Genomic DNA, 27434 nt, shown 5'->3' on the forward strand with positions numbered 1-27434 from the left:
TAACACAGGACCCCTTCTGGTTTCTTTATAGGTGGACATCATTATACTTTATGTCTGGGAACCACAGGCCAACATGGAATCTCTGACCAGGGAGAATATTTGACTGGGTCGTTTCTCGGGACTCCGGATTAACTGGCACAAGTCGGTAATATTTCCCCTTACCACTAGCACCAAGAGATGGGAATGCGATTTTCCTCTTGATTGGTGCACGGACTCTGCTAAGTATCTAGGTATCCATATCCACTTAGACACCCCCCAAATAATCCAACTGAACTATGGCCAAGCTGTACACAAGCTGGACTTACTAGTAGAATGATTGCTGCGTCTCCCTCTTTCGATTGCAGGCCGGGTGGCGTTGATCAAGATGGTAGTTCTCCCCAAATTTCTGTATTTGTTTAACAATATTCCCATCCCACTTACGAACTGTTTTTTCATGATACTACGCACCCACCACGTTAGACTGACCTGGGGGGTTAAAGGCCTAGAGTTCGTTGGGATATTATGACACTTCCCTACGCCAGAGTGGGTTTCGGGGTTCCTAAATTTCAATTATACTATTTAGTGGCACAATGTATTTATGTGCACTCCTGATTCCATCCGCATGCCAGGATCCCCTTACTTGCACCCAGAGGCGGACTTGGTCCTGCCTGACACTCTCAGCACTGTACTGTCCACAGGTATTCCCGGTGACCCGAAGGACATACAAACGGTCTTGTCCACTAGTTGGGCCTGGCAGAAGCTGATTAGAATTACGGGTTCCCCAATGTTATATTCTCCTAGTCTACCGATCATCAACAACCGCTGGATTCCAATTACAGGCAAACTGATAGTACACGAACCCTTTCCAAATATGACATGAATAAAATAGGGGATGCATATACTGGGGGGCAGTTTTTTTCGATCTCAGAAGAGGACAAGTTTAGTGAGGCGTCGTTTATGGACAAATTTATTTTTCAACATGTGCATTCGTCACTAAGGGCGATTACACCGGGATTTCCATTAGAAACAGAAAAGTTCTCCACACTCAGGGGGAAAAGCACTTGACCTCTAGGCTGTATAGTGCATGACATAATCCCAATTGACGACTCTAAGATACGAGCTTCCTGGGAGGCCGATGTGGGGCATCCTATTTTGGATGACCAATGGGCAGTGTGCTGTGGTCAGACCGGGGAAATCTCCCTGAACAGCCGTTATAAACTGATCCATTTTAAATTTCTGCGGAGAGTTTACAATACCCCGAGGCTACACATAGAATCGATCCAGACGGACAACACTGTTGCTTGAAATACGGGGCCCAGCATGTGGATTTCACCCACCCCTCCTGGAATTGTGGTAAAATTAAGACCTTCTGGGCAGCAGTTTTTCAAACATTGGGGGAAATGATAGAGTTGGAGATCCCTCCCACTCCGGAGGTCACTCTGCTGGGCTTTTCTGTTAACTTTCCAAAGGGGATTCGGTAATGTATTTCCATCGGATTGTTATTGGCTAAAAGAGAAATATCAATTAAATGGGGACGTAAACCTGCTCCGACACTAACAGGCTGGTTACATAGCTTAGCATACTGCAACATAAACAGTTATTTGTATGCCAGCACTTTGCCCAGGTCATCTCACCCAAAAGACATCTGGGGCCGCTTGAAAACGTATACAGCAGCGCAACACCCACAATCTGCTTCACAGCTAGAACATGGATTGGTCCCGGCGGGTGTGGGCTAAACTGGTATTCCATTAACATTAACTGTCACTGCTTGTGGTTGTGGTGGATGTACTTACAAAGCAACAACTATGCCCCTACTGAAACTACAGGCCACCCACCACAATACATTTGTAAAATATGATTAAAAGTAGAAAGAAATGTAGGTGCAATGCCCCAATCAAAGAAACAACACCAATTTTCCAACTTACTTGTGAAATCTCAAATTCAAAAGTCCTCAAATCCAATGATATATGATGCAGCAGCCACAAAGAGTGATCCTTCCAGCACCAAACCCAAATGAAAAGGGAACAGGAGATGGACAAAGCACTGGGAGGAGCCTGCTGGACAGGAATAGGAAGTTGGAGAATCTGGGGCACGTCCTTCCTCTTAAAAAAATTACAAAAAAGAAAAAGGACTCCTTGCACAAAAAAGTACATCAAAATGTCAATCTGAGGAGTTTTTTTAATCCCAATCATCATTTCAAGAAGGTTTTGATGCTGCTCAGGAGAGAACCTTCGCCAGATTCTGTGTGTTCAGGATCGCGTTCTTCACAAAACCTCTGCCAGAAGTCCAATGGCGTGCCTGAATGATGCTCTAGCGGGACCGTTCGGCCGGCTACCAAATCTCGTGGCACTCGCGAATGGATGGGAAATCTCGTTGGCGATTGCAGGCACCCGGTAATTCTCTCCCGCGCATGCGAAAGCGCATTTTGGGCACACAAACAGAAAAAAACTCTGCTCCATTGCGGAGTGCAGAGTTTTCCGCCAACTCCGCGTTCTACGCAGAACGCAGAGTTGTCAAAAATCTGCAAACTCCACGAGCGTAGCAGAGTTTTACGCCCAGGGTTAGTTTAAATATGTATGTAACACCAAAACAATAACAATGTCAAAACACAAGAAAATCACAAAAATCCACAAAAGGAAACCAAAGTTATGGTTTTCTAATCAACAAATGTTATGCGCCAACCACTATCATCTGGTTACGCTTGACTGGTACTGAGGTGCAAGTAAAGGCCAACTGCTATGGAGTGCATCTCAGATGCAGAAACCAGTTTGGGACCTGTTGGAAGCTTTACTTTCGGACTTAGGCTCTGATTTTGATATCGGAAGACTGGTTACTCCATCACAACCGGGACGGTTATCCCATCAAGTGAAATCTAAATCGAATAATAGCCTATGAGATTTAGATTTCAGCGGACAGGATATCCGTCCCTGTTGCGATGGAGTAAGAAAACTTATCCGCCGATATCTAAAACAGGCCCTTAGTCTCTGAAATGGAAATAAAAAATCCACAGTGAGGCAAGGCATCTGTCTGTGGTTGAAAAGAGTACTACTTTGTTGGATAGACCCTGGACAATGTCTTGGTTATGTTGTTGACTTTTGGAGGGAAAGCTCAGAGCAGGAGGAAAAATATGAATTGTGCGCCCAGGAAGGTCCCTCGTTGGTCAGATACTTTTGGTACCTTTGCCTGGTGAAGATTTCTACTTTCTGAGCTAGTCATGTTTTTTGGCGCTCCGCTTCTTCCAGCTTGGCAAGGGTGTATCTGAAAAGGGTTCCACGAGGCCCAATACCTTCTCTCTGAGGTCCCGCTGAATTTAAGATTCGCTGCTTAGTACAATAAGTAGAGTATGTCCAGTATTTTAGGCTCATTTGATGTCACAGACAGCAGGTCCAGGCATCTTCTATTATTCGACAGATCCTGAAAATTTTCTAAAGAGAGTTCGGTGGGTGCCACATTGTTGCCTGGCACCAGCCTGTGGGTGGGGATAACCCTTGGCCCCTCCCTAACCAATAGGATAAATGTTCTCAGGGGCAACCCTACTCACTTTTCCTGCATGTCCTGTGTGCCCTACTCCAAACAATCCCACAGTGCCCCTCTCTGCCTAAATCCAAGATGGTGAAACACTTCTCCTCTTGTGCAGAGCGTGTGGTCCCACCCCAGAGGTGTGGCCAGGGTAATGAGCATCCCCTCCTCTGTGGTCACTCAAAACCAGTTCTGGGGACAGCTCCTCTACCACTGGAATTGATGCCTGGCTGACTTGGGGTAACAACGAAGGGCCCTGCCCAGGTGTCAAATAACATTTGCCTATGACAGGGTATGCCTCTTTGGAGTTAATCAAGTTCCTTGAAACAGCCAAGATGGTCATCCTGCCAGAGGAACAGAAAACCTTCCCACACCCAAGGTCTTTGTCTCAGCTCTTGGAGCAAGCCCAGACCTCATCAAGGGGGCTATTCAGCACATGAGTGATAGTTTTTGCTGAGGGAAATAGGCTTCTAGAGCCTTTTGGTAGGAAAAATGTAACTTTCTAAAATTACGTTTTTCAAAATAGGTATTACAAATGCAACTTCACCAGTAATTTGGGGTTGTAATAAATATTTTAAAAAGCCCAGTAATGAAATCTGTAGTATCGTCCTAGCTGGAGACACCATTCAATTTAATATTGTATCCCAAAGCTCTCCTATGGAACACCTGGACCAGTGAAGATAGCATTTGGGGCCTGTTCAGTGTAAGAACATGTTTAAAATTAAACCTTAACATGACCTATTTTTACATATCATTCACCCTGCCTTATGGACAGTAAGGAATACTTTTTTTATTTTTTTTTTATTTGAGCAGAATTCAAAAATAATACACAGGATTCAAAAAGTACAGATAGTATACATAGTTAAAAAGAGAAAAAAAATCAGAAATTACACAAAAAAACGTACAAAATAATAATCTCCGGTTATACAGGCATTATAACGACGAATAAAGAATTAAATCAACATAAGAATATACAATTGATAATCCTAATAGAGTTAGCAATTACGCATTCCTTAGATCATTGTACCAAGCAGTAATTGGAGCCCATATCTTGGCCCCACAGATTCTAGATTTTTTCCCCCTCACTTCGTAAATAGCTGTCTCTTGTCTATAAATCCCTAGAAGCCGGGTTAACCACATTTGGAAAGTGGGGGGCTCTGATTCTTTCCATCAGGCCGCCAGTATGATCCGAGACACTGCCATCCCCAAGAATAGGGATATTTCTTCCTCCTTACTGTAGCCCAGAGTGTTATCATGGCCTAATAAGAGCAGTGTAGGCAAAGTTCTCAATTTATGCCCAAATATTTCTTCCAAATAATCAAAAATCATTTTTTTATACAGATCTAATTTAGGGCAATCTGCAAACATATGTATAAGGTTTTCCGGACCTATACCACATCTTGGGCATACATCGTTTACTCTTTTACCCCATGTATATAGCTTGGCTGGTGTGTAATACAAGTTATATATTGTTTTATAATGTTGGTCCCTTAAATTAGATGCTAAGAACAATTTAGATGATAATAGCAAGGAATACTTAAAGGTAACTTATTAATATTTCAAAGAAATGTTCAGGCCTGTCAAAAGGGGTTATTTTGATAGGTCGAATTTGCAGTTTAAAACTGCACTGCTAGGCTACACATGGTAGGTCAGCAGTTATGTTTACACTGTCACTTTAGTGGATGGCACAGTGGGTGCTGCAGTCAACGTGTGACATTTAATTTACAGGCCATGGCACACTTTTGTACCATACACTGGGGACTTCTTGGTAATAAAAGATGCCAATCCAGGATTTGCCAGTTTCATTATGTTGAAAGGGGATCACAGGCACTTTGCCAATTGGTTAGCAGGGGTGAAGTGCACAGAGTTATACAGCCAACAAAAATAGGGCTTAGCATACAGGCAACAAAAACAGGATGACCCTGCAGAAAGGGCACATTTCTTATATCTGTCAACTAATCCATGATATCTTACTACATATCTTATTAGTGGACATGTTTTTTTCATGCATATCATGGGTTCAACACTCTTGTTATGCAGGCCACTGGTGTACATCCTTTCTTGCTGGTTAGTATCCTAGGTGTATGTCACTGTGGTATTCATTCATTCCATGTTTCTTAAGCATGTTCTAAAATGCCACTTTTATTCACACTATTGTCTTCATTTCACACTATCCAGATCACACCGGTCATCATTGCATACACTTCTACTAACCACTAATCACATCACCTAACATATAGCCCGTAGCACACTCATTCGGCATATCCTTCCATGTCTACTGGTTTTACCTTTCTTCTTTCTTGGTTATCCTCTGTGGTTTTAAGTAAACTTTGAACAAGATCAGTATTACATAAGTAACAAACTCAACACCATGATCCCACCTTTCCTGCTCCCCCTTTGTTCTCTGTTAGTCCCATCTTTTCTTGCTCAGTGCTTTGAAGCAGCCTTAGAAAAGAACAAGTGATATGGTAATTTGCACAACAAAGCTGATCTGAAAAAAATATGTCACAGCTATAGATGTGATTCCCACTTCTGCTTTGTACCTCATGAGTAGTGCTGACCTTCAGCCAATGAGATTGCCCCATTTCCTGAAGTATCCCTACTTCACTTTTGAAATAGCACCTCTTCTTACCCATTAATCTATCCAAGCAATCATTCATTTATCCCTCTTCCATTAGATATAAGCACACTCATCTATGCATCTAGGGACATATTTTCCTATGCATTCAACCATTCATGCTCACCCATTCATCCATGCACTCAGTAAGTCACCTATTTGTGTGCTCACTCATCAATCTTGTCATTCATCCTCCCTTCTACTTGTTGAAGACAAAGATATTGCATGTTCTAGACGCCAGTGTTATTATAAGGGCTTACTTACAGCACCATCCTCGGACTGTCTTTCTGTGCCTTTCTGACACATAGGTTTTGTGTCCCTGCATGTATAACAAATAGCACAGCTCATTGGGTTAAGCCTCGAGCTAACAGTGTTAACCCCTTGAATGCTCATGATGAGCTGAGCTCGTCATGAGCCACGGCGCTCCGGTGCTAATGACGAGCTCAGCTCGTCATGAGCCGTGGAACGCTCGCATGCGGGGATAATTCCCCTGCTGTGCTGAGCGTTCCACGGGAACAGGTGTGGCCGTGACGAGCTGAGCTCGTCATGAGCACAGGAGCCCCGTGCCTCATGACAAGCTCAGCTCGTCATGAGCATGTGAGCACTGTGCGCGCCCCACTCCCCCCCAGCACAGCGGGGGTATATCCCCTGCAGCGAAGGGGTTAATACAGCTCATACCCCTAAAATAGAATATACCTATTGATATTTCCAATGCTTGTTGTGTATTGGTGTAAATGATGCAAGTCTGTCTGCTCAGTCATGTAGACAGTTCCTGTTAGAAATTGGGTTCCTGGTTGATTGGGGTATAAGCCCTGGTCAAGCAGTAACCACAATCCCAGTCAACAAACCTTACAAGATTTGTCCTGAAGATGGTCTCATGGACTTAATGCAACAGAGACCGAAACATTGACGCCCAACCCATCCTTCCCTTTAGTTATAGTTAATTGATTTACCCTGAGTTCAGAATCCTATGTATAGGACGGACGCATTGCTTAACTTTATGGAGATGGGTATGGGATATTTTTGTATGTCTGATTTATTTTTCTTCTGTTGTCAATGTAGCTTAGAGTTTTCTGTTGTTGTTTCTGTAACCCTGTTTTCATGCTTTTTGAAAAACAAATTCAATTATCTTCTTTTACACACGGTTGTTGTAATTGATTTACTGATCGACTTTGCTGAATTTGACTTGAGTTATTCCATATGGTGTCATTAAATGTCACTTCATTCAAGATAAAGTTAGTGTGGAGGAGTGTGGCTCAATGGTTAGAGCGGCAGACCCTGATGCAGAGGTCTGGCCCGGGACCAGGGTTCAATTCCCGACGCGGCAGGGTCTTGGGCTCATTTGTCTGCGGACTCAATAATTCTCGCCTCAGCGCCTACTCTAATCATGAGGTCCCACGCTGCAACTCTGGGCAATAGCTTGCTTAATCTCCACAACGGCCCCTACAACACTGGGATGCCTGGCTTCACCTTGGGGGTGCCCAGGAGGGGCATCTCACAGGGGAGCCAGGAAGGGTTCCACAGCGTTATACAGTGCCGGGACGCCCCGGTGATGGGCAGCTGTGCGCTTTACAAGTATCCTACAAAATCATATCCTTTAAATGAATCCCTTGTAGGCACTGTCACCTTTTTAACTTTCTTCAAGTGGCATTTTCAGAATTGTAATTTAAAATATGACTGCACCATAAATTGGGATTTTGAATTAGGATTCCAGAGACACCAGGCTTGGGGGGGTCTTATCTTTTCTCAAATGGAAACACACACATTAAATGTAATAAGAAAATCCCAATGTTATCCTATGGGAGAGATAGTCCATGCAGTAGTGAAACATGTCTTTAGGAGTTTTTTACTACCAGGACATGTAAAACTTAAAAGTACATGTCTTGCCTTTTAAATACATTGCACCCTGCCCTCTGGGCTGTCCAGGGCCTACCCTAGATCTCCCCAACGGCTCTAGGAACCGCCAGAGGTACCGACGGAGAGAGCGGTGCTTCCTATGTCCTGAGCCGTGGCCAGGTAAAGCGAGGTCTTATCCTCTCAAAAGACAGTAATCGTCATTTTCAGAGGAATTGTTATCTTTAACCACAGGTAAAGAGGTTGTATCAGTTCCATCTCTTTACACATGTGACTCATTGTTTAGTGATTAATATTTACTTTATTCATATATAATATTCACTTGCAGTAGCATTATTATTGGTCCTGACAAAGGCATAGGATAATGTATCCATTATTGCTGAAACATGTTGACCTTTCACATCTAGACAGTTATTTATTTCAGACTGTCTTTTTGCACTGTTTTTATATTTTGATCTATGAGAGGCGCGAATAAATAATTTTGCTTCTCATTGGTCAATTTTAACTCGCATCACATACACACATCAGTGCACTGCAATCACGATTCCCATATAATCAATCATTCACATCTAGAGGTCTAACTAGCGTTTGTTTGTAATAGGGTAAAACATCCGCGAGCTCCCCTTTCTTCCAGCAAGGGTTGTAGCCCTTAGTGCCACTAGTGTGACATTAGGAGGAGAACCAGATGATGAAATATGTCACCATTGGTGACTGATGGGGATCCATCCATTTAAAAGAAATTTTGTTTCTCTTTTTTGAGGTGTAGGAATCAGATTGATCCATTTGATAGCTCCCATTATTTATCTTTTTCACTGGACCCGTGGATATTTGTGTTGTTGTTTCCTACCCTAGGAGTGCCTTTTATGTACAAAAAGGGAAAGTTTGGGCCTGGCCAAAGTGTTATTTTGCCAGGTCGATATTATAATTTATACTGCACACATAGGCTATGGCAAGCCAGAGACATGGTTAAGGGGCTACTTAAGTGGGTGGCAAATTCAATGGTGCAGTCCCACTAGTAGCATTTAATTTACAGGCCTTGGGCACATTTAGTGCTCTGTACTTGGGACTCGAAGTAGATAAAAAATGTCAATTGTGTATGAGACAATAATACCATCTTTGGAAGAGAGAGCACATGCATTTTAGCACTGGTTAGCAGTGGTAAAGTGTTCAGTCCTAAGGCTAACAAAAACGGGGTCAGAAAAGTGAAGGACACTACAGAGATGCCCATTTTCCAAAAGTTCAGTGTTTGGTATTCGCTGAATAAAAGATCTCCACAGGACCTTACTACTTTAAATAGGTCTACCAGGATAAAATGTGGTCCCAGATGACTTTGCCAGTCTGTGAGTTACTGACTCTGCTGATGGCCCAGCTATGGTAAATGAAAAGACCTGCTCCAGCAATTTGCGCTTTGGACTTAACAAATCAGTCTGTTACTACTTGCAGTGTGTTAGGGAGGTTCGCAAAATGTCATCTCAAAGTTTCAACTTATACTTTGAACCATGATGAGACAGTACTCATTGTGAGTTCCAGACACCTATTTCCAATCTTGAAGAATATTTTCATACATTTTGCGTTAGTAGCTACTAAAAGAGATTTCAGTAAATGAAAACTGACACATTTATAATATTTTCATATTCCCTAAGCATAAGGTCTGTATCTGGTATTTCAGGTTGTAGAATAATGTCTAAAGTATTGATGAGAATTTCTCCTATCATGGATAGCCCCTCAAATCTTGTTTCTGCATCCAGGGGTGGCTCCTCCATTTGAGTGGAGGAGCGACAACCCACTAAAATGTCCTCAGAATCACCCCAGAGATGAACATTAAAATGGTAATGAAGTTACTTCATTACCATTTTAGTTTTCGTCAACTGGTCCTGAACAAAGTATCAGGATGGGGCGGATCGGCTGAGTGACAGCAGTGGTGGGCTCCTCTGCACTAGTTTATAGTGTGCATGTCACTTTGCCTGCTGTTTTATGATGGCCAGCCTGACATGCACACTATAAGCCTCTCAACCCAGGTGTTCTGAGAACCTGCAGAAGCCTACAGTGCCCTTTCCAAGAGAGGGTGCTCCCTCCAATCCTGCAGTTTCTCTAATGCTGGTTAACAGCATGAGAGTAGCACCAGGATTGGTTAAGTAGGTTAGCTGGGGCCCTGGACATGGCACCACGAAAGAAGAGGACCGGGGCAAGAAGGACATGTCTGCACAAGCAGGTAAGTGACTTTTTGCTTATTTTTATTTTTTTAACTGTTAGACCCGGGATCCCTGGTTGGCTGAGGTAGGTACATCACCCACTTACCTTGAGTGTCCTGGTGTCCCCCTGGTCCGTCGCGGCTTGTGCTGATTGAACGGAGGGGCCATACACCATTTTGGAACACCAAGGCTGTTCTCACTTCCTGTGTGGAACGCAAGGTCAGCGTTCCACACACTGCTGCACGGTCCCGCCCACTCCCTCTCAAAAGGGATTGCACCGAGCGGACGCGCGCAGCGGCGCGCCAAAGGCAAGCCCGTCTGTGCCCGTCCGCACCTGACCGCTGCCAGCCGCCTGGTACCCTGCCCATTTTTTTTTTCCCTATTATTTTATACTTTAAGGTGCTTTCTTATCTTCCACAGATGGCCATTATAAAATACACGAGTCAGGAGCTACACTCCTTAAACACTGCTCCCCGCCCTCCTCTATGCTATCCCTCATTCCAGGTACACTACCAACAGAGTCGGAAATCAACCACTATAAAAGCAAACCCTTATCACTACCTTTACCGAAACTAACCTGTTTGTACTGCAATGCTCGGTCCTTCCCTAAACACGCACTAGAAATATGGTCACTGCTAGATATCAAAAAGCAGGACCTATTTCTCGTGACTGAAACCTGGCTTCAAGACTCCTCCTCACCTGACATCGCAGTAGCCATGCCTCCGGACTACAGGATATTCAGACTGGACGAGTCGATAAAAGAGGTGGGGGCACCGCAATTATCTATAGGACAAACATTTCACTACACGTTATGGATACCTTCTTGGCTAACTGGGGCGAACTGTGTATTGTCTCCCTCGTGACAGGAAACAATGAGATATGGAAATTTCCTCAGCGCCTACTCTAATCATGAGGTCCCACGCTGCAACTCTGGGCAATAGCTTGCTTAATCTCCACAACGGCCCCTACAACACTGGGATGCCTGGCTTCACCTTGGGGGTGCCCAGGAGGGGCATCTCACAGGGGAGCCAGGAAGGGTTCCACAGCGTTATACAGTGCCGGGACGCCCCGGTGATGGGCAGCTGTGCGCTTTACAAGTATCCTACAAAATCATATCCTTTAAATGAATCCCTTGTAGGCACTGTCACCTTTTTAACTTTCTTAAAGTGGCATTTTCAGAATTGTAATTTAAAATATGACTGCACCATAAATTGGGATTTTGAATTAGGATTCCAGAGACACCAGGCTTGGGGGGTCTTATCTTTTCTCAAATGGAAATCACACACATTAAATGTAATAAGAAAATCCCAATGTTATCCTATGGGAGAGATAGTCCATGCAGTAGTGAAACATGTCTTTAGGAGTTTTTTACTACCAGGACATGTAAAACTTAAAAGTACATGTCTTGCCTTTTAAATACATTGCACCCTGCCCTCTGGGCTGTCCAGGGCCTACCCTAGATCTCCCCAACGGGTCTAGGAACCGCCAGAGGTACCGACGGAGAGAGCGGTGCTTCCTATGTCCTGAGCCGTGGCCAGGTAAAGCGAGGTCTTATCCTCTCAAAAGACAGAAATCATCATTTTCAGAGGAATTGTTATCTTTAACCACAGGTAAAGAGGTTGTATCAGTTCCATCTCTTTACACATGTGACTCATTGTTTAGTGATTAATATTTACTTTATTCATATATAATATTCACTTGCAGTAGCAATATTATTGGTCCTGACAAAGGCATAGGATAATGTATCCATTATTGCTGAAACATGTTGACCTTTCACATCTAGACAGTTATTTATTTCAGACTGTCTTTTTGCACTGTTTTTATATTTTGATCTATGAGAGGCGCGAATAAATAATTTTGCTTCCCATTGGTCAATTTTAACTCGCATCACATACACACATCAGTGCACTGCAATCACGATTCCCATATAATCAATCATTCACATCTAGAGGTCTAACTAGCGTTTGTTTGTAATAGGGTAAAACATCCGCGAGCTCCCCTTTCTTCCAGCAAGGGTTGTAGCCCTTAGTGCCACTAGTGTGACATTAGGAGGAGAACCAGATGATGAAATATGTCACCATTGGTGACTGATGGGGATCCATCCATTTAAAAGAAATTTTGTTTCTCTTTTTTGAGGTGTAGGAATCAGATTGATCCATTTGATAGCTCCCATTATTTATCTTTTTCACTGGACCCGTGGATATTTGTGTTGTTGTTTCCTACCCTAGGAGTGCCTTTTATGTACAAAAAGGGAAAGTTTGGGCCTGGCCAAAGTGTTATTTTGCCAGGTCGATATTATAATTTATACTGCACACATAGGCTATGGCAAGCCAGAGACATGGTTAAGGGGCTACTTAAGTGGGTGGCAAATTCAATGGTGCAGTCCCACTAGTAGCATTTAATTTACAGGCCTTGGGCACATTTAGTGCTCTGTACTTGGGACTCGAAGTAGATAAAAAATGTCAATTGTGTATGAGACAATAATACCATCTTTGGAAGAGAGAGCCCATGCATTTTAGCACTGGTTAGCAGTGGTAAAGTGTTCAGTCCTAAGGCTAACAAAAACGGGGTCAGAAAAGTGAAGGACACTACAGAGATGCCCATTTTCCAAAAGTTCAGTGTTTGGTATTCGCTGAATAAAAGATCTCCACAGGACCTTACTACTTTAAATAGGTCTACCAGGATAAAATGTGGTCCCAGATGACTTTGCCAGTCTGTGAGTTACTGACTCTGCTGATGGCCCAGCTATGGTAAATGAAAAGACCTGCTCCAGCAATTTGCGCTTTGGACTTAACAAATCAGTCTGTTACTACTTGCAGTGTGTTAGTGAGGTTCGCAAAATGTCATCTCAAAGTTTCAACACATACTTTGAACCATGATGAGACAGTACTCATTGTGAGTTCCAGACACCTATTTCCAATCTTGAAGAATATTTTCATACATTTTGCATTAGTAGCTACTAAAAGAGATTTCAGTAAATGAAAACTGACACATTTATAATATTTTCATATTCCCTAAGCATAAGGTCTGTATCTGGTATTTCAGGTTGTAGAATAATGTCTAAAGTATTGATGAGAATTTCTCCTATCATGGATAGCCCCTCAAATCTTGTTTCTGCATCCAGGGGTGGCTCCTCCATTTGAGTGGAGGAGCGACAACCCACTAAAATGTCCTCAGAATCACCCCAGAGATGAACATTAAAATGGTAATGAAGTTACTTTATTACCATTTTAGTTTTCGTCAACTGGTCCTGAACAAAGTATCAGGATGGGGCGGATCGGCTGAGTGACAGCAGTGGTGGGCTCCTCTGCACTAGTTTATAGTGTGCATGTCACTTTGCCTGCCGTTTTACGATGGCCAGCCTGACATGCACACTATAAGCCTCTCAACCCAGGTGTTCTGAGAACCTGCAGAAGCCTACAGTGCCCTTTCCAAGAGAGGGTGCTCCCTCCAATCCTGCAGTTTCTGTAATGCTGGTTAACAGCTTGAGAGTAGCACCAGGATTGGTTAAGTAGGTTAGCTGGGGCCCTGGACATGGCACCACGAAAGAAGAGGACCGGGGCAAGAAGGACATGTCTGCACAAGCAGGTAAGGGACTTTTTGCTTATTTTTATTTTTTTAACTGTTAGACCCGGGATCCCTGGTTGGCTGAGGTAGGTACATCACCCACTTACCTTGAGTGTCCTGGTGTCCCCCTGGTCCGTCGTGGCTTGTGCTGACTGAACGGAGGGGCCATACACCATTTTGGAACACCAAGGCTGTTCTCACTTCCTGTGTGGAACGCGAGGTCAGCGTTCCACACACTGCTGCACGGTCCCGCCCACTCCCTCTCAAAAGGGATTGCGCCGAGCGGACGCGCGCAGCGGCGCGCCAAAGGCAAGCCCGTCTGTGCCCGTCCGCGCCTGACCGCCGCCAGCCGCCTGGTACCCTGCCCATTTTTTTTTTCCCTATTATTTTATACTTTAAGGTGCTTTCTTATCTTCCACAGATGGCCATTATAAAATACACGAGTCAGGAGCTACACTCCTTAAACACTGCTCCCCGCCCTCCTCTATGCTATCCCTCATTCCAGGTACACTACCAACAGAGTCGGAAATCAACCACTATAAAAGCAAACCCTTATACTACCTTTACCGAAACAAACCTGTTTGTACTGCAATGCTCGGTCCTTCCCTAAACACGCACTAGAAATATGGTCACTGCTAGATATCAAAAAGCAGGACCTATTTCTCGTGACTGAAACCTGGCTTCAAGACTCCTCCTCACCTGACATCGCAGTAGCCATGCCTCCGGACTACAGGATATTCAGACTGGACGAGTCGATAAAAGAGGTGGGGGCACCGCAATTATCTATAGGACAAACATTTCACTACACGTTATGGATACCTTCTTGGCTAACTGGGGCGAACTGTGTATTGTCTCCCTCGTGACAGGAAACAATGAGCTATGGAAAGTTGCTCTTCTCTACCTGCCTCCTTGCACCAAAACCAATTTTGTCAGAAATATCATGGAGACAATAGCCCCACATACCCTAGCCTCTAGCAATTTTATCTTGGTTGGGGACTTTAACTATCACGCTGAATTAACCCTAGATCCCCAAACCTACGACCTTGTCTCCAGTATCAACTCATTAGGCCTAAACATGTTAGCTACTGCCCCACTCACAAGGCAGGCCACACATTGGATCTCCTATTCATAAACTCATCCAAAGTGGTGGTTGATCAAACTCTCCCCGTTCTATGGTCAGATCACTTTGTCATCAGGTTCTACATCTCCACTAACGCAACACAACCGGTCAAAAACCACGTGAAATGGAGCAGGCCATGGAACAAGATCAACATCGAATCCTTCACCACCCCTTTTTCTCCCCCGCCCATCACAGAGTGCAGTGACCCTAATAGTGTAGCTACGGCCCTAGAAAACGCAATCACCTCCACCTTAGACTTAATTGCCCCCAAAAAGATATCTAGAGGTTCTAACCAACTCTCCCCATGGTTCACCTCCGACTTAGATATAACCAAACAGTCGGCTAGGGCAGCCGAACGTAAATGGCGACATACTAAGGATCCAACTGACAGACAACTTTATAAAACTGTACACAGACACTATATGAATGAGATTGCCGCAGCTAAAAGAACCTATTTGGGGAACAGGATAAATTCGGCAACCAACTCACACAAAGAGCTATATAAAATAGTTAAAGATTTTACGAACCCTCCTGCCTACCAGCCCCCTCCTGTTGAATCCCAGGACTAGGTCAACACCCTCTCATCTTATTTCCAGGATAAAATCAATACTATCCATGCATCCTTCCCCAAGTCAACCAACACTTTAGCCACCAACTTACACCCTAATCAGGCGGATACGTCCCCTCATCCGCATGTTGCAGTCCTCAAAGAATTCCAATCATTCTCAGAAACCGAAGTAGCTCACTCATTGAACAAAATTAAATCCGTGTTCCCCACAGACCCTGCCTCCTCTCATATTCTTGCTAAAATTGCACCTGCTTTGATTGCCGATCTCACTTAAATCCTCAATCTCTCACTATCCCACTCCTCTGTCCCCTCTCACTGGAAACAGGCCATCATAAGACCCATCCTTAAAAAACCCTCGGCTGCCCCCAAACTACTCTCCAACTACCGCCCTATCTCCCTACCAACCAGCTACTTGACCCATCCCAGTCAGGTTTCAGGGCTCACCACGACATTGAAACGGCTTTGCTAGAGATTGTGTATAACATCAGGCTGACACTCGACGCAGGACAATCTGCCATTCTGATCCTGCTTGATCTGTCGGCGGATTCGACACCATCTCCTACAGCATTCTCCTAGAGCGTCTACTGGAGATGGGTGTCGAAGGCCCAGCCCTACTCTGGATCAAAAGCTACCTAACTGAACGGCGCTCAAAGGTGCAAATTGGGTCTTTCACCTCAAACAGCAAAGATAACGACAAGGGGGTACCCCAGGGATCAATTTTGAGCCCCACACTGTTTAATCTATATGTATCCCCCCTCGCACGAGTAATAAGGGCGCACGGCTTTGATACCGTGTCCTACGCTGACGACACGCAGATACTGATCACCCTAGGCCCCGACCTTAATGATACCAAACTGAGATTCCAAAAATCCATGATCTCAATCAAGGACTGGATGACTAATAACTTATTGATGCTGAATGCTGGTAAAACAGAGATCGTGCTTTTTAGAAATGCCCACAAACATTGGAATGACGAATGGTGGCTGCCATCACTAGGGCCCTGTCCCCCTCCAAAGTCCGCGGTCCGAAACCTGGGTGTGACAATTGACGACAAGCTGTCCATGGTCAGCCATGTCAACAAGATAGTGCACACAAGCTTCGGGCTGATGCGCTACCTCAGGAAATTTTTTAAATGGATCCCCCTTTCCTCGCGCATGCCCCTAGTCCAAGACCTTATCATTAGCCGGTTGGATTATGGTTATTCACTACTTGCTACCTTCAATGAGAGCCTCCTGGCTAAACTCCAGGTTCTACAGAATACCACAGCCAGGATGGTCCTTGATCTCCCCCCTCCGCTCCCCATCTTTGCCCAATCTTAGAACTCTTCACTGGCTCCCCAGTAAAAAAGCGCATAAACTTCAAAGTTTCCTGCCTAGTACACAAAAACATCAATGGACAAGGTTCAAATACCTAGAGAAGAAACTTGTCAACCATTGTCTGGTCAGAACCCTTCGGTCCGCCAACAAGTCTCTCCTAACCGTTCCCAAAGTTCGCACTGTCAGGAATTGTGATAGATCCTTCTCTAAATTAGCCCTTGAGGCCTGGAATGCCCTTCCCCTAAACATCAGGACTGAACCCAAGCACATGAGATTCCGAAGACTCCTAAAAACTTGGCTCTTCTAGCTATCTGACTTCCGGTAACCCCTTTCTAGCATCTGTAAGCTCTCTGAGACCTACGGGTGATTTATGCCCTATATTCAGGGAATGGAAGGTCACCTTCTTAGATAGCCCCGCTCACCCCAGGCTTATCTTCAAGGCAAATGTGTAAAGTATTCGCAACCACGCTCACAATAATCCAATGATGACACCACAAATAGACTCCACGCGAGTTTTATAAAACGAGTATAAACTTTATGTAAAAAGATATACGATAAAACTCCTGGCCGTTTGTTAGGCCAGCCAGCCCTTGTAAGTTCTGGCGATGTCAATGAGCACTTCTAAACATTCTCCTGTACTCCCAATGCTAGTACCAAGGACTTTTGCAATGCAAAAATACTGTAATGCATAATGTATCAATCAGACACTCTGCAATGCAAAGAATGCAATGCGTAACAATTAGTCATTTTGCAAGGTAAAACAATGCAATGCGTAATCCAACCACCAGATATGTCTTTCTGCAATAATAAGGCAGTGCGTATACACTAATCAGGTAATTCGTTATGCAGGAACAATGCAATGCGCAATACACTAATCAGGTAGTTCGTTATGCAGGAACAAGGCAATGCATCATACGACAATCAAGTAGTTAGTTATACAGAAATGTTGCAATGTGTAATAAGTGAGTCAGGTACTCTGCTCTCAGAAATGGAATTCTACATAGTAAATTCAGGCCCCAGAGCCTCCTTTTCTGACCTTCAGTCAGCCTCTCACAGTTGCCCCCAAACACAGTACAATGTAATTCCAAAGTGCGGCTTCACACTCCGGCCCCTGTACCGCCACTCCCTTTGGCAATACGGGCCGCAATACGAGCCGAAGCAGAGGCTCGCGCTGCCAACACGAGAGAGAGGCCGAGAGCGTCTCCCTCTGAGCCCACTACCCCGCCCCAGGAGTCGACACACATTACCTGGGGACCGCAAACCCACTCCCCTCTCCTCGTCTAGCGGCTGGGCCTCCAAGCAGCTTTGTGAAATGGCAACGGAGGCTCGGGCCAGCAACACCGCTCCCCCGGGACTGCCTGTCTGGGCCGCTTTTACGAAAACCTCAGGCTGCCACAAAGCACACGCACACAGAGTCGCTGAGTCTTCCTTCACTCAGGGTGCACAATCACTGGGCACTCCACACACAGGTCTCAGGCTGCACAAAGATCACACGCACAGCATTGCTGAGACTCACTTTACTCTGGTGCACACGACAACACGGCAAATCCTCATGAAAGGCTCCTGGTGCACAAAGCACTAACACACAGCGGCGATGAGACTCACGTGGATTCCGGTGCACACGATAACAAGGCAAATCCTCACAAAGGTCTCACAACGCACCTGCTCACAGCGTCGATGAGACTCACTTGGATTCCGGTGCACACGATAGCAAGGCAATCCTCACGAAGGTCCCACAGTGCACAACGCACACGCTCAGAGCGTGATGAGACTCACTTGGATTCCGGTGCACACGATCACTGGACACTCCTCACAACGGGGTTCAGGTTGCACAAAGCACACGCACACAGCGTCGCTGGATTCCAGGTGCCCCCGACCGATCACAGACCGATCCTCCTGAAGGTCTCAGTGCTGCACAAAGTACACACCCACAGCGTCACTGAGATTAACTTGAACGCCAGGCACTCACGGTCACAGGCAGTTCTTACGAGGGTCTCAGACTGCAACACACACGCTCCCACAGCGCCTCTGAGACTCTCCTAGAAACCTTTATATACCTGTGTTTCCAAACAGGGAGCCAGCTCACCTCAGACCTTTCGGGATAGTTACTTGAGGACACTGCACACAGCAAAGACCTTCACACAGGGGGACACAGCACACAGCAAAGTCCCTCTGGCCTTTCCTTGGTTGACACAGCAAACTGCAGGCCAGCCCCAGATCACACAGCAAGGGTCAGTCCTATCCTTCAGTCTCTCCAGTTGTTTCTTCCTTGGCAAAGGTCCTCTTGGCCACGAAGTATCTCCAGTCTTGTTCACACTTGATCAAGCCATTCTCCAAAGTTCAGGGGCTTCAGCTCTCATAGTTATACCCCTCAATGGCTTTGAAGTATTTGTGCTTCAGTGGGCACTGACCCTGTTCAAACCAGTTCTTGATGCCTCCCTGTCAGTGATACCTTTCTTCCCTTGATTAGTGGGGGCCTGGATACTCAATCACTCGGCAGGAGACGAGCCAATTGCTGTAAAGCAGCAACCCAGGCCTCTTCACCTGTAAGGGCGTAACCTCCCCCTGCACTCCAGATGCAGGTCAGCCTGTTGCTGTCTCACCTCCTCCCCTGGGTCAAGACATTCCCAAGATCCTATCGCTTTCAAATCCAGACAGTCATTCCACGGCCAGGCATAGACACACAGAAATGTTAGAGCACTAACACTCTGCCACCTCTAAAAGAGTGGCTTCTGAACACACACACACAATGCAAAAACCACCTTCATAAAAAAGATGTGTTATTACATTGTGAGTTCAGGCATACTAAACTTCACCTTTCAATCTTAAGCCCTTGGGAAGATAGGCTGGAAAACATATTACACAGCCTTCCCATTCTATCCTATGGGCAAGATGGCCTTTCAACAGTGAAAAACGAAATGGAGCTTATTTCACTGTCAGGACATGACACACACCTTAGTACATGTGCTAACTTTCACATATATTGCACCCTGTCCAGGGGGTACCCTAGACCTACCATAGGGGTGTCTGGTGTACACAGAAAGGGGAGGGTAAAGTCTGGCAAGTGAATGCACTTGACAGAACAACATGGTAGTTTAACAAACTGTGCACATGCCCTGGAATGGCAGGCCTGAGTTCCCTTTTTAAGGCTATGTATGTGGGTGGCACACATAGTGCTGCACACATAGTGCACTTTACTAGGGACTTCCTTCAATAATGCAAACATACCAATCATGGATAAACAATTACCATTACTTTATACAGGGAACACTTACACTTTGACACTGTTTAGCAGTGGCAAAGTGTCCAAAGCATCTAAGTTGGCAACACTATGTCAGAAAAAGGTCTAGGAAAATGCTGAAGGGGGCTTGCTCCTCCATTTCTGGCAGTAATAAGTAATATTACATACCTCTGCTTAATTGCAATTACCAATACCCAATTTTCCTGAGAAACAAATTCTAGTCAAGTACCGGCTCCTTGCCAGGAACAGGGGAAGGAGTTTGCGTGTGCAACATTCTCAGCGAATCACTAACTGTGAACCCCCCAAGCAGTGGTGTAACATAAGTCCCTGATGTGCAGGGGCGGGGGGGATGAGCTCCTGGGGTTCCCCTCAGCAAAAGTGGTGGGCTGGGAGGGGAGCCCCCTCCGTGTACTTTGCAGGGGGCCCCTCCAGTTTCGTTATGCCACTGCCCTCAAGGTTGCAGCTGCAGGAGCAATGTTATAATGCATGATAGAAGCGAGGGACAAGGGGACTGTAGTTACTTAAGTCCATAAGCTCTGGTTTCTGTGGACTTCTTCTATTTTATCTCAGAAGCCCCACTCCTATCTAGCTACAATTGGGGGAGATAGCATCAGTGGCAAAATCTGGTGGACTGCATGTTAGAAATCTCCCAGAAGTAACAGTAATAGGATCAATAGTGCAGTGCTCACTAAAGAAGGTAGAAGAGAGGCTAGGGATAGCTGGAGAAAACCAATCTGTGTATAGCAAAAACAATTTTTTTTATCTCTTCTCTTCTTTACCTTGCTTCTTTTCTTGAGGTTTTTCATCGTATTTATAGTTTGAAGTTGTATGACTTGTTTGCTTTATGCTCAACCACTTCACAAAACGTATTATATGTACACTTTACAGTGTATGATATATAAATGTGACTCAGCCTCAACTGTTTTGTGTTTTTAGGAGGAACGAAAACTTCAGCATACAGTTCCAAGTGGTGAAGCCCACCGCAACCGGTCTTATTCTTTCAACCCTAACCAGGGAAACCTGACTCCAACCATGAAGGTAAACCATCACTCTCTGAAAACAGTTGCCAGTTCAACTAAAATTAATTCCTAACTATCAATCACTATCAATCACTTGAAACTGATAGTCAGCTTCTATCCATATGGATACCAAGTTGTGTGAATTGAAACACAAGGCATCTTTTATGACAGGTCAATTGTATACTACCACAAGTTCATGAAGATCCAAGGCAGGCACAGCACCTTGACTCAATTACAAAAACGTATTCCCCTCTTCTATAAAGGTTTCTGTGTCTAAATGCGGGAGTTCATGGAGAAGGATAGTTTCATACATACAGGCAGTCCATTAAAACAACAAGTGACGTCACTCCATATTAGATTTTGTGTAGTGTAGACTGTCACCTGGATCATGTAGACTGTGACAATACACATGTAAGAATTCTCCGAGAAGTCATGGTGTGAATGTTATGTCTCCATGCCTATTGGTTTTGGAGCTGTTTGAAGTTAGGCCAGTTGAGGCCTTCAAAAAAAAAAGTGTGTCTGAGTTCAAGTTAGTGGGCAAATTCACAATATCTCAGGTAAACATTGCCTTTACTGAGCTAATACTCTTGTTTACAGGTTTCATGCTTACAAAAGTGAGGCTTACTTTGGCTCACATGATGCATTGCTCATCAGTCTTACTCTGATGCTTTATGTGTGTCCTCACCAGCATAGATTGGAAATGTTTATCATTGTTATATAATAGTAAACAATGCCTGTATGAAGTTTTGGATGAAACTCTTGCATCTGCATGAAAGATAATGAACTTTTGAGATTGAGATTTGCTTACTAGTCAAGGAAGATGTGTTACACAGCAGGTGGCTACAACAGGTATATGTTCTTGAAAATTGAAATAGTATTGTGTTATTCTTCATAGGTACATGTGATATGACATCAGCTATTGTACAAAGGGGATCTTTGCCATCTTTGAACTGGTAGTGGTGCTTGTTAATGCCAGAATGTTGAGTATGCTAACTCGTTACTATCAATTGTAAACGTGCTAACAGGGAAATGGCAATGGTGTGTGGTTAATGTAACTGAGGATGATCAGCCATGTGTATCAGACGGACTTGGGAAGGGTTTCATTGCCCTCTTTCAGCCCTTACATTGATGAACATGGAGTTAGTGAGATTAGTGGAGAGGAGACTTAGAACAGTAATCACTGCTCTCAGCTTTTATCCTAACTATACCCACCAGCAAACCTTTATGTCTGTGACTGGCATGAGAGGGCAGCCGAGGGAATAGTGGTAGAGGCTACAATGGCCCTTCTATTCTCACCTACTGTCTACCCAGTGAGAGCCCTAAGGTAAAAAGTTTGTACTTAGATCTTAAATAACTCAGAGGGCTTCCAAGCCTTTTTCATCATGCCCACATCCATATCACAATGTGGGGTGGATGGGAAAAAACAGGAAAGGATGGAGAGAGACATCACTTCTTCCATCAATTCCTCCCTCTGACACGCACTGGTGGTCCAAGGGAGGCTATGGGTTTCCTCCTGTGTTACAAGATTTTGTGAGCTATACAAAGTGAGAAACAGAGGGCTATGGCCTATATAGTGTCCATAAGATGACTGAGGTTGGTGATTACATGCAGTTTGAAATCAAAAAATCTCTATGCCTTTATGCAGGTCAAATATATCCACATCAAACAAACTCAGAGAAAAAGTATGGGCATCCCACAGTTCAGCTAACATTTTTCTGAAAGGGTGAGGCCTAACAGAAAAATCTGGCTCATGGAAAGTTGATAGAAGAATATACAGGAAAGAATTTTAGCATTGTCTCTTGGCCTACCATTTAGTGTCAATGTGGCCTCGCTGTCCATGGATACATTCTTTAAGATGTGCAGAAAATGTGTGGTCAATCTTTTCTATAAGGTCACAACTCATTTATGCAACTATGCATGTCATATATTGTCGCATTTGGGAGATACAGAGGAATTTGTGATTTGACCTATTACTTATGACTTGTTAAAGTGATTCGGAGTGAGTCTAATTTCTGGAGTTTGCATTAAAAACTTTGGATTGCCTAGTATAAAGAACTCTTTGCTTTCACACTCTTACCTTTCATATCTAATCTATTCTACTACTCGGTATAATCCACTGGTTCTTTAGGATTATCATTTTAGTCATTATTTGTGTGTGCCTAGGCAAATGTAATTTTGAAGGAATTTTGTGAATATCAATCTCTCAGTCAGAAAATAGGAGCTAGGAAAGTCTATCACACTTTCTTATATTTCATACAATGTGCTGATGTTGAACATATGTATGATGTGTCAGGTTTTCCTTTGATCCAGGGGTTAATATCTGCACAGAGAGAAACTTTTCTAAAAATGTTCATAGGTTTAGTGCCCTTGGGAGCCAAAGCCCCATTTAAAATTCTCACTCATCTCTGACCTCTTTGTGGTCAGAGTTTTGCCACAGCCATGCTTTTGTGGGATGGAAGATGGAGGGAAATATCATTTTTCTGAACATTTCTAAAACTGCCATATTCTGCACGGCCTTTTGACCAGTAGTTCGTGGAAAGTGAGTCCTTCTACTCACTCATAGATTCCTGAGTGTGAGAAGATGTTGAGAAAATATGATATTTTTCCCTAAGGCCCAGAGGTTGATGTATGTAATGAACAACAAGAAACATAAATCAGGAGTTCTGCTCAACTTTCTTTTTAAAATGGGTGCCTACAATACATCCAGTACAGAATCTGTGAGCACCCCAAACCTATTGAAAATCTATATATTCTTGGTACCCTAAAATTAGGAAAGACCAGTGAATAGCTTTATGGTTTTGCCTTTGACAAGGCCATGCTCCTGTGTAAGAGAGACTGGCTGGAAGTATCAGCTGTTGGGTACATTTGCTACATTTTTATTTACCTCGCATTTTTGGCACAGTATTTTGCCCAGCTAACTAAAGTGAGGCTGTTCTGCTTCCTACCAGTCGGTGTGGAAAATATATCGTTTTTGATATGTATCTCTTTGTCCAGAAGTGACCTGATGCCTCCGAACAGTTGATCCATTGCAACTTTTCTACTCCACCTTCTTTGTAAAAACAGCAGTTTGCACTGCATCTGGTTTAGCGTTTTAACTTACTGCACATCACACATCAGGGCTCGAAAAATCATAAAATTATTACTAGACCTACAGATCTAGTAACTTTAATAACCTACTCGACCTAACTGGAATGTACTTGATCCGTGCACTGGTCTCAAATTGTGTGATCCTAGGCAAATATTTTGTCTTATGGAGCCGCCTTTTCTTTATTATCACATAAGAGAGCACCTTCAAATATGCAAGTTCACTATTTCCGCTGTATAAAAAAACTATTTTTATTTACTAAACTAAATGTTTGCTCAATGTATAACAAGGATCGAGGCCATATATAGGGTACACATGATTCCTGGCATGCCCCTTAGTTCACTAATAGCATTGTCATCTGAGCAGGAGCAGTAATAATTCCCAGTTCATGTTTAAAAACTCACTTTTCATAAATATATTACCAAAGCATGATATGGTAGTGCTTTGTCATTTACATATACCATATTTTCCATTGAAATGGCCACACAACATTTCCACTAACATGTAGTTTTACTGATAATAGCGCATAAACAATTTTTGTAAATTGGGTTTCAGCAAAAATATTTGCACATCACCAAGTAAAGTGTTCTAATTTGTTTTAATCATATACAAATATTTTTTTCACCACAGAATTACAAAAATCGGTCTTCATAAGAAGTGAAATATATTTGAAATGTTTGAACAGTTCACTTAGCTATTTCAGTGTTGTGTTAGAAAAAAGCATGACATCTTACATCCTTTCACTTAACATGCCTTGCACAGTTCAATTGTCAAATAGTTGACTTTACAAAATCCCCCAACTTAAGTCACAGAAAGAAAAATAAATGTAATAAGATAAGCTGACTTTTGACCTCTGCCTCTGAAAGCCAGCAAATGTGACAAGATAACAAGATTTAATGGCATTTTTATTGCTCTTTCACTTTGTGAGCAATAAAGATGCCTTTACATCTTGATATCTTGTCACATTTCCTCTGCTTTCAGAGACAGAGGCCAAACATTTGTTTGTCTTCCCTGAAGTTAGAAGATTTTTATCTCACCAGAAAGGGCAAGTGTCCCTAAAAATAGGTTGTCCGGAATAAATCTTGCTCGACAATGCGAGTGGGCGAGTGGATTTTTCGAGCCCTGCATATGGATGGTATATCTACCACTAGGAGACATAGGGAAACATATGCAAATTGTCATTTGTCACAGGCATACTTGTGTCTGAGGGAGGATAAAGTGAAATGTCATGTTTTGGAGGTTGTGCAAAGATTTTGGAAAAACGTTTTGCACAATGCTTCCCAGCCAACCAATCAGAGTGAGGCTGTTCTGGCCCCAATTGCTACATTTCTTAGGTAATAAATGGTGAAAATACCAACATGACTTCAATGTTTGCCTATAGTGCAGGAGTTGATATGTACCATTAAGATCCATACCAGTACTTCCACTTGGACTTCAGTGTCTGCAAACCAAACCGATTTCATAACGTATCCATGCATCATATGATCCACTTCAGAGAATCCCATATGTGAGTTGATCTTTGCTCCTGCAAAGGAATGGCTGAAGTAAAAAATATTTTAGGATATTGATAAATAAAAGCATTTTTTTTCCTCCTAACCAGCCAGTCGAAGGAAACAACAGAGATCTACATTGTGCACATTTTGAACGTATTTCCTTTTGATATGTGCCATTAATGTGCCCTGAGAGTAAAATGGAAATGGTATTCCATGAAAACCATTTTGATTTTGGCATTTTCCAGCCATTCTGCTACAGTGAGGCAGGTCTTCACTTTACGCTAGACTGCCTATCCTGTGCAGTAATGGAAAGTATGGAGAGGTAGTAAGTTTCCTTATGATCCAACAGTAGATATCTGGCATCCAAGGAAAAAAGTCACAAACCTCGCTGAAGATAAATATCTTCTTTTATGAACAAGTGCACAAAGTTTAAAAGTCTGCATATTCTATATGAATTGTATGCCAGGCAAGTAATAGAGATGAGAGAGATTAGCCATCGACATAGATTCCTTGGGAGTGTGGATGATGAAAATACATCATTTTGATATGCTTCCATAACATTCAGGAGTTAACATCGGCCAACAAATAAGAGAGTACCCAAAATAGCATTTATGCTCAACTTTTTTCGAAAAATCATACATCGTGGAGCGTGGCCAAGTGCCAAAAAAGATGGCCACAGACTAGTGCGGCTCCGAGTACAACTCCACCAGAACCCCCACGAAATCTGTTTAATTCAGCCTCCTGAGGGAAGCTGAATATACTGGAGTGTCCGTCCGCAACGCAGAGCCAATCGAGGCAGCTCCGGTGCACGAGGACGACCCAGAACTCGAGCCAGGCCGTCGGGCCTCCTGGGCCACAGAAGCCAGGACCTGTGGTGAGAGGCGGAGCTGGTGATGAGGCGGCGCCACAGATCATCGCAGACCGCAAGGACCACAGGGTGAAGTGCAGGAGGAGGGAGAGGTAACCAGGCGCACGGAGGCATGGGGGACAGTGATGGACCCACAACATGCACTCCGGAAACAGGCGTGATTCCCTCAAGAGACAAAATTGGGGCAGTATGCCGAGGGAGCTGTAAATCACAAGAGGAAGGGGGAGTGAGAGGTGGCCCACTCCGGGCGTAGTTGGGGACCTTTCCTCCTCCCCCTCCAGTTTGAACCCCCCTCTTTCTCTTCCCCGTTCATCTGGACTTCCCTCCCCCTCCCCCCCTCCCATACAGATTCTGCAGCGTGACATAGAGACAGGAAAGGCAGCAGGGAAAGTGTTAACTACGCAATGGGCTACCAAAAGGAAGTTATCCCTGAGAGGAGAAGACGAGTGACTTCCTTGACATTTCTGGCACAGGCAATTCAGTACAGTGGATTAAAAGAGACCAGTTGGCTTTGATAAGGGAGAGTGAGGAGAATCCCGATAGACTGCTCAAAATCAGACTTGCCCATGCAAACGTGAATGTGTTATTTTCGGTATGCAGTGATGAAATGGTCAAATTTTGGGACTCCTGTACATCAAGCTTTAGTCCTGCACTGCTGTTGAAAGGTCTCCCCGCAAATGTCTTCATCAACTTTGATGTTAGTTGTATTGAGACATTAATTTGTGCAGGCATAAAGCAGGTCAAAGAGAATGCCTTCCTCGCTCTTTGAGTAGCAAGAAACACTAATAACATATCAGCATCTTTACATCCATCAGGCATCTATTCCGAGTTGCACAAAGGTGGTGTCACTCAAGACTATTTTCATCCCACATCACCAGGTCCCTTACTTTCGGGGTCTTCTGATGGACTAATTGATGTGAAGCCTGCCCCTCAAGTTATAGCCCCCCAGTGAAAGAATAACGCAGAGAGGGCCTGAGACAAACACAAGAAGCCTTG

The 27434-nt window shown here is 43.9% G+C and overlaps 1 protein-coding gene across 2 annotated transcripts in view; it reads left to right on the top strand.

Annotated features, from left to right (window-relative positions):
* FAM184B (family with sequence similarity 184 member B) overlaps positions 1-27434 on the top strand; it is an 856462-nt gene that overhangs the window by 601834 nt on the left and 227194 nt on the right. For both annotated transcript variants that reach the window (XM_086964049.1, XM_086964050.1), the window contains one exon: positions 20910-21011. In XM_086964049.1, the coding sequence (XP_086820175.1) occupies positions 20910-21011 (102 nt within the window). The remainder of the gene's footprint in view (positions 1-20909; positions 21012-27434) is intronic.

Source organism: Lissotriton vulgaris, chromosome 3_2 (genome assembly GCF_964263255.1).
Source record: "Lissotriton vulgaris chromosome 3_2, aLisVul1.2, whole genome shotgun sequence".
NCBI classification, from domain to species: Eukaryota; Metazoa; Chordata; class Amphibia; order Caudata; family Salamandridae; genus Lissotriton; species Lissotriton vulgaris.